At 35.9% G+C, this 8,468-nt stretch overlaps 1 protein-coding gene and 1 long non-coding RNA gene across 2 annotated transcripts; one reads left to right on the top strand and one right to left on the bottom strand.

Moving 5' to 3' along the window:
- Nucleotides 1-428: 428 nt before the first annotated feature.
- LOC113281362 lies at nucleotides 429-2,974 on the top strand. Its single transcript, XR_003326088.1, has 4 exons — nucleotides 429-1,936; nucleotides 2,070-2,239; nucleotides 2,558-2,702; nucleotides 2,836-2,974. It is a non-coding gene; the product is annotated as an uncharacterized LOC113281362 (long non-coding RNA).
- Nucleotides 2,708-5,242, bottom strand: LOC113281361 (short-chain dehydrogenase reductase 3b-like). The gene is made up of 3 exons (XM_026530077.1): nucleotides 5,029-5,242; nucleotides 4,813-4,947; nucleotides 2,708-3,644 (listed from the first exon to the last, which is right to left on the bottom strand). The coding sequence occupies exons 1-3, from the start codon at nucleotides 5,055-5,057 to the stop codon at nucleotides 2,843-2,845; spliced, it is 966 nt and encodes a 321-aa protein (XP_026385862.1). The 5' UTR covers nucleotides 5,058-5,242; the 3' UTR covers nucleotides 2,708-2,842.
- Between the last annotated feature and the right edge of the window lie 3,226 nt (nucleotides 5,243-8,468).

The following is an 8,468-nucleotide window of genomic DNA, read 5'->3' as shown; positions in this document are numbered from 1 at the left end:
TCTGGAATAATGAAATGACGTAAGTAGCTGTGTAGTGCTAAAGAGAATCAGACTCATATGACCAAGCTTCTCGTGAATTCATCATCATGCATTATTACTTGCTGCTCTCTCCATCTAACTCACCTGCAAACTACAACTACATGGTCCTAGTCCTAGAAACTTACTGTACTTCTTACTGCCCTCGTGGGATATCTAGATTGGTACTATGAGATAACTTTTATCCCTTGAGGTAGTAGTCGCTTAAGATAGAATGTGTTGCAACGTTGAAATATCATTGTTTTGTAGTATTAGTGTTTAGAGGCAGAGTGTTGAACTTCTGATTAATCGGGTGCACAATATATTGATTAATCGAGTGCACATATTTGCACTGGACAAACTTTCATTTTGGAGCAGCAGAAAATTTTAGTCCATGCACGAAGCTCCAAGCACATAATCCTAGATTTAAGGATCTACTTGAATTTATAAACTGCTGAGCAATTTTCAGTTATCTCCAAGAGGTAAAAAAAAAAGGAAGAAGAGAGAAGAACTGACATGATCCTCGACCTCGGTTGCATGACCCACCAGACCTCTCTTTAGTTTTTCGATTCATATTCTGGTCGCATTCTGCTTCTTCTTCAGATCTGGCTCCTTTTAACTGTTCGACTCTGGTACGTCTCTTTCTTGCTTACTCCAGTCCACCTCAGTCTTCTTCATCAAAGTTTTCAACTAGTTTTTGTTCTCTTTCGACCTCTCATGATATAAGAGCTATTGGGATTTACAACAAAAAAGTGGATTTCCATGACGAACCAATTTAAGACAGAAGACGTGCATGTATCACAGTTAATGCATCTACGAGAAGAGAAAATTCCTAACCTCGTAAAACTCATATACGATATAAAATTAGTTTTATAGGATTGGCATGAATAAATTAGGATTGTCATCACAATATTGCGATTTTTTTTTTTTTTTGCATTTCCGATGTGCCCGGGTGTATTAACAAAAGAAAAATGTCACTCCGTTGGTCCGTTTAAAAAACATTAAAGAAGAATCAGACCCGAATAAATAATCTGAAATGGATCGATGTTTTTCTTCCTAACCCGTTTTATTCATGCCAAAATGGCAAACTGGTTTATCCACAATGGTTTTTTTTTTCTTGGGTGCAAATTCACTTGTAGTGGCGTCGGCTAAATATATTTTGTCTCATAACAAATGGTATTTCCTCCACATGTGATATGTATATATTGTCCTTTGTTTGTAAGGTAGTTAATAACTACCAACTATCACTGGTAGTGAGCTTCTTCATCCTCTTTTTAGGAACACGAAAGCTGTTTGATGAAATGCCGGGTACGAATTCTTTTTCTTGGAATATTATTATATCTAGTTATGCTCAGTATGTGTTTTGGTAACGAGTGCATTATGTTGTCATTAAATCCTGATGTATATTTTGACACTGTGATTGTGAACATGTAGGCCAAATGTGAGCTTTTAGATAGTTCTATAGTTGTTTTTGACAGGATGAGTGAGAAAATGCTGACTGGTCTAATGGTAGGTTATGCACAAGCTGAGGAACTCAAAGAAACTCTGGTTCGAACCCTTTTATATATGCAATAGTATCTTTAAAGTGTGTCTGGTGCTTGTTGATTTGAATTTGGCAAATACACACTGATTCAACTAGTTAGAGGTATTTTGATCTCTGACTTTATGGTGAGAATGCATATGTGTAGCCACTCAGGATTGGTTTTACAAGCAAGGCAATATCTAGACTCTACGAAAAGTTAATTTTGTTGTTGATGCAACCATCGAGCATCACAATTGTATGATTGAAAGACACACTGGAATCTATAACTATGCCATTTGAACCTAATATTTTGAGCTGGCAGAGTTTATTGGGTTTGGGTGGATTGTTGGAGCTATAGAAATGAAAAGATTGAAAAAACTGCATCCGGAAGTCTAGAAGGTACTGCAGGTTATACACTCACGTTTAATTTGTATGGTAGAGAAGTTGAACTGTTTATGCATGAACGGCATTAGAAATTTAGAAGTTTCTAGCAGATTTGAATTATGACGGTTAATACCCTTCGTTTGAGCAGAGAAAAGAACAGCTTCTTGGTCATAGCGAGAGGCTTTTAATTGTTGCCGGTTATTGACCTTCAAAAGCCTCCATGCTTGCCCCGAATTCCATCAGTTTAAGTATGGGAAATGTTCCAGCACCAATTACTAGTGAAAAGCAGTATCTCACCGAACAAATGTTCTCAGCATTGTAAGTCATTACCCTAAATCTTAATTCTCCAATCTTTCTGTATTATGTATGTAAATTTGCTTTATCTCATTTAGTGAAGTATAAAAATCTAATTAATTAAGAATTTCCATACTTATCATTCATTGCTTATAATTGGAGAGCGCAAAATTCAAGTTAACTTGCTTAAAGGTTCTGGAGTCTTAAAAGATAGCTGCGGTATTAGATCAAAATGTTAAGACCAGTTTAGTGAAACAGCTTATTCTGACCCAGTTTCTTCTGCATTCAGTAACTTAGCAATCTAATGTCCTGGTTTTTACTTTCCTGAGCTGTTTATTTCAGAAATTATTTTGCACAAGCTGCAATTACAGTTTTGTTGAGGATCCCTTCTCTCATTCGGGCGTAATACGGGTGAAAAGGGTGGAAGAATCACTAATCATATAACACCAGACAGCTGGATATAGAGGCAGTCACACACACATATAGAGTGAGTTAACATAATAACACTGGATGTACTTTCGCATAGTATTTCCTTGTCATTTTTAGTATCTTGATACACGTTTCAACTATTACAATCCATGTTAGTGCTCTGGCATGTTCTTACATTATTTGTACGACAGACCAGAATTACACAACTTGATCTGGCCTTGGCATATTTAGCCTCTTGAAGCAAGTGAATGCCCCATCTACTACAAGGTTATGACCTGATATGTACTTTGCTTCATCAGATGCTAAAAACACAGCTGCCCGAGCTATATCTATGTCCTCGCATTTTGCCCCTTTAAGTTCCCCTAGTTCATAAATCATGTTCTCTATCCATTCCCGTTCGACTCCATAGAACTTTTGCATCTGAGCAACAACAAGTGGTGTTGGAATGACGAATGGGGAAATGCAGTTGATTCTGATACCATCTTGGCTTATCTCACTAGCAACAGACTTCACAATTCCAGGCAAAGTGAACTTCGACACCGAGTATGGGTGTGGCCCCAGTCCACCTAGAATTCCTGTAATGCTGGCAGTACAGAGGATAGAGCCTGCATGGGTTGGTTTCATTACACGCACAGCGTGCTTAATCCCTGCCATTGTGCCGCGGACGTTAACCCTCATGACCCGATCAAATTCATCTAGGTTGAGATCAGCTATGCTTGGAGGGAACGATGGGCCTACAATTCCGGCATTGTTGTACATGATATCGAGCTTTCCATGCCTTGCTACTGCAAAATCAACAGCTTCGGCAACTTGGCTTTCCTCGGTAACATCACAGTGGACAAAATTAGCTCGTGCTCCTAGTTCTGCAGCAGTATGTGAGCCCATTTCTTTATCCGAGTCGGCAATTATCACATGAGCTCCTTGTTGGACGAACTCTCGGGCTGATGCCTTGCCAATCCCACTTGCTGCTCCTGTTATCAGCGCCACTTTTCCTTCTAGCCTGCTTTGAGTTACGCAAAAATGGAATTGCTCTTTGTTAAACAATCAATTTCTCTGAAAGTTCAACCCTGTACACGCAAGAAATAAACACACCACCGACACTCGCGGCCATACACTGCCCACCACCATCATCAGGATTAGATGTGGGGATCAACCAATCTGTATCCAGTGTCCACAAAGCAGTCACAGACTTGACCTTTTGTTCTGTGAAGTGTTATATTAATAATCTGAGGGTTGTTGCGGTTGAGGACAATTTGGATTAGCAAAATGTATTGGCACTAGTTGCTATCAACTTTATATTCAATATTTCAATATTTTAAGAACTTCTGTGTGGGTTGTCGGGTCGCTGTTAGTAAAACATTGTTATTTTTGTCTTCCTTTCTTGCCCTGTAGTTGTTAATATCTTTCTCAATGTTCATTACAGATTAAAGTCAAGTAGCTTTGAAGAACATGCAGCTAATGAAAAAGCGAAAACTTGATTTTCAACTGGTTATTCCGTTCTCAGGCCGTTACTTTCAAAGATTACAAAGTTAAAAGAGAAAAAGAATAAATGCTTTTGAGGTATGGTTTTAAACTTTAAGTGGGGTAGTATGAGTATCTATCTATATCTTCATTCAATGATTAATGTTGAACAATTTCCCCATGAAATTCTAAAGTTAACAAGACTCTTGCAACTTTTTTTCCCCCCACTTATTATTATGATGAGTAGTACTGCTACAAAGTATATATTACTGTTGAAGCATCACCAAACGAGCCAAAACTTACTTATTAAGGGGGTAGATATTTGCAATAACATCCCTAAAAGCGGCAAAACTTGCTTTAAATCTAATTAGTGAACTAATAATTAACAAACAGCAATAAGAAATGATCTAGTGAGTTCTATAGCACGCAGAGAAATGCAACTAAACTTGGTCACTGTAGTAAATGAGTAGTTTATTTCAATCGTAATTTAGGACGTAGTGCAGAGTCACTGCAGTAGATGCATCTCTGTTAAGTTGGCATTGCCGAAGATCCGAGGTCAAGAAAAAGTACAAAGTTGCTTAATCTTCTACTAACGGACTAGTAGTGTAATTAGTCAAACTAGAAGATGATAATGGATCCTTGATAAGCATTAACGTCGACTCAAAAAACATGTTGTGTAGAGAGAACGAGGAATGAAGAAAACACACCTGCTTCCACCACCAAGTGCAGTACTAGTGGCAGAGGAGAAGCAAGCAGCAGGATTGTTATTTTGATGGAACATTAAACTTGTAGCGGCACCAATTACTATCCTTCCCGCCTTCAAATCTCTCAAGTTGCTCTTCCTGCTAGCAGATCATGCATTAACATTACATTACTTGTTGTAGCGTTTCATTTCATGTATAAACAGAGTAGGAAAGACTAACCTGGCTATCAGTAATGATCTGATCGACATATCTGAATCTGGTTCTTTGTTAGGCTGCCGGTGCGTTGGATAGATCTGATGGTGAGGGCGCAAGAGGCTTTTTGGAGAATAGAGAAGTGATGAAGAGATGGAAAGACCTTTTGGAGAGGTTAAAAGGATGAGATGGACTTATTTATGCTTGGAGACTAGGTGGTCTATTAGTCTCAAACAAGGAATGAAGGTAGGGAAGAAAAATAATCTTAAGATTGTCGAGTCGAGTCACACAACTTGCCAAAGCTTAAAATACAAATAAGAAAGTCTTTCTCTAGTGAGTTTCGGTTACGGCTGTTAACAGGTCCGGTTCACCATCTTTTTGGTTCAGTATTCCAGTAGAATCTTTATAAATTAATAACCACGATATGAGTTGGGAACAACTTGCTAAATTAATAATTCGGTAAATTTATAAACTAATAAAAAGTTATTGGTTTCTTTCGATATATAAATTAAGAACTCTCTAATCTATATTAAATTTATTTTTATATTTATATTTTAATTTTGACCTGGTTTTCCTTGAAATTTATGTCACATTGAACTTCATCTTGAATTTTTCCTAGCATCAGAGAAGTTTTTAATGCTGTCTTTTCGTATTGCAATAAAAAACTATTCGATGCCTCACAACTTTGATAGGAACTTCTTTACGTGAAGGTGGTTTTATAACTACACTTTCATCTCCGGCTTCCAATCCTATTACTTTCCTTGTCCAGGCTAACGGCAAGGTTCATTGCGTCTAATAAAACATTGATCTTCTCGCGATTCAGTTATGCTGCTTCCTAAAGATTAAAATAAAATCAACGACGATAATGCATCTTGAAAGCTCTTATCCCCGTGTCACAAGGTTGAATCTTTGATTTAGTGTTTGGTGGTATAGAATATTTTGATAAATTAATAATTATTATCTTATGGATAATTTAATATCGCGATAAATTGATAAATTTTACCGTTCCCGACATTATTATTTTTATAGGGGTTATACATTCATTTGGAACCAGACCCAATAAAAAGTCAAATACCCATACGTCTCAGTACCTATTTGGTCCTTCAAAATCTAAACAAAATAATTCTAAGCGAGACTGGACAAAATCTTTAAATTTTTAAAATACTAAAAAATATAATATTTCCTATTTTGGGCTTTGGTGGGTAAAACTAGTTAGGACCCAAAAGTTTATTGGTTCCAAATGGTCAGGTACCAATATTTCAAACGAGTCTAATTTAGGACCCAGAACCGAACCCGAATAAATCGATTTCGGTTCGGTTCCGAACAATTGGGTACATACTCATTGACAACCCGAACTAGCTTCAATGTAGATAAATTCCAACTATGGAATTACGGGATACACAAATTTCAATTTTATCCTCGCAAAGCTTTCCGAACCTAGGAATGTAAATGCGAACTTTGTTGATGTGGGAAGTTTTTGGAAAAAGTTTTGCAATTATGATATTTCTCAATGGATTAAGCTTTTGCTATGCTATTTAACAACATTCTGGTTGTCGTTATGGAAAACTAGTCTTCCATTTCTACAACTTTGAACCCATCTAGTTGCTTTTCGGCAGGCTCTTGATTCAGTTTCCTCATAGCTAGAGCACCATCATGTTCCACCTGAGAAATAACAAATAATTTCATCATTCATCATAACTATTTGATAAGCAAATTTGCTGAATTTTTTTTCTTTTCTTGGTAAGCGGCATCAAAGAATATATAAGTAGAATTGCTATGATAATTATCATAGTTATAGAAGATGGTGTCTTCAGTAAAATCGACTTATTTAATTGTCTTTTTCTAAGTTTTCTATGAGTCTCCAAGCAAGTCTAGTGAGGAGAGCTAAATTGAATTTATGAAGCTTTTTGATATCTAGACCTCCACTAGCTTTGCTTGTACAAATAAAATCCCATGTTTTAAGATAAAACTATTTATTACCTTTATGTTTCTGCCACCAAAAATCTCTCTGTAAAGCATTGAGTGTATCTAACGTTCTTTTAGGGAGCAAAAAGCACATCATATGATAATAAGCATAACACTAGTTACATAACAAATAAGAGTGATTCTTCCTGCTTGTGACAATAATTTACCTTTCCAACTTTGTAAGTCTTGTTTTCCGTGATCTACTATCGTATTCGAGGTTTTAAGAGTATTGAAGATGTTGTTATTTCGGCCTTTACTCTGAAGGAAAGATTTTTATATTACATTAATGTAACTCTTATATTCACTCCAACATTTCATATACCTATCAGGTCTGTTACTTTTCTCACCAATAAGAATAGTTTCTAACATGATTGGAGCATGGTCAGAAACTACCTTGCAGGATGTTTATTACAGGAGCTAGGAAACAATTCTAGCAATTTATGATTTATTAGAACATGATCAACTCTTTTTTGAATATTCTGGTCTCCAGTTATCTTGTTTGTCCGAATAGTAGTGAAATTAAGGTCTACAAGATCAAGAGATTGAATGCAACTATAAACATAAGAAAAACTACTAGTTCACGAATCATTACCACCTTCTTTATCATCTTTATGCAATATGAAATTCATATCTCCTATAATGGCCCAAAGAGAGTTCAGAAAACTCAGTTCATAGAAATGAAATCCCGTTGTTCAGTTCTTAGATTGTTATCTGGAGCACCATAGATAAAAGAAATATAAATTAAATTTTTCTTGAATAACTTGAAAATAAAAAGATATCGTTTTTGAAAGAGATAAGTTCAGTAGAAACTCTATGAAACTAAGCAATTGCAAATCCTCCAAAGCTACCGATGGATGAGTATAATGAGCTAGTCATTTGTTTTCACTCTTTGAGGAACTTTCTCAACTACAGAATTAGTGGGTTTAGCTTCCGATAGGAAAATCATATCCAAATTATGGGACTTATTAAGATGATTTAAATGATCTTGTAGATCCAATACCCTGGAAATTCCAGGGTAATACCTTGAAGTCATAACCTATAACTATTTCATCCATCAAGACATAATTAAATTATATGATGATTAAAGGGAGATAAACAAGATTAGAGAATATCTTTGAAGATGATGATATACTTAAAAATATTTTGATGAAATTTGCATATAAACCTGATTTGAAAGAATTGAAAGTATTGCAACTAACGAATATGAAAAATCAACTGAGACAATGATTAAAAGAGCAATTATACGTAAAATTTGGAAAGAATTGTTTAAATAGGTTACCTCATTATGGTTCGGAGAAAAGTTTGTATTTCCTTGATGCTCAAAGTTGACCTCACTAGGCATCATTCAATTCTTAGAGGTTCTATGCTCATTTTAATTTGAATTGCCAGTTATAATAATTAGCCCCACCGTAACACAAGCAAACTCCTCTATTTCATTGTTATTCATCTCAGTTGATGCTGCAAGACCAATTATTGAGAATCTTGAGATCACTACTTCCTTC

This window comes from Papaver somniferum, chromosome 5 (assembly GCF_003573695.1).
Source record: "Papaver somniferum cultivar HN1 chromosome 5, ASM357369v1, whole genome shotgun sequence".
Classification (NCBI taxonomy): domain Eukaryota; kingdom Viridiplantae; phylum Streptophyta; class Magnoliopsida; order Ranunculales; family Papaveraceae; genus Papaver; species Papaver somniferum.
This window is presented reverse-complemented; position numbering and strand designations above follow the sequence as displayed.

Excerpts from the sequence above, each read along its gene's own strand:
- LOC113281361 (XM_026530077.1), bottom strand. The coding sequence starts at position 5,057 with ATGTCGATCAGATCATTACTGATAGCCAG. Across the intron at positions 4,948-5,028 it reads AGATCATTACTGATAGCCAG|GAAGAGCAACTTGAGAGATT; the intron begins GTTAGTCTTTCC and ends ATCTGCTAGCAG. Across the intron at positions 3,645-4,812 it reads GCACTTGGTGGTGGAAGCAG|GCTAGAAGGAAAAGTGGCGC; the intron begins GTGTGTTTTCTT and ends AACTCAAAGCAG.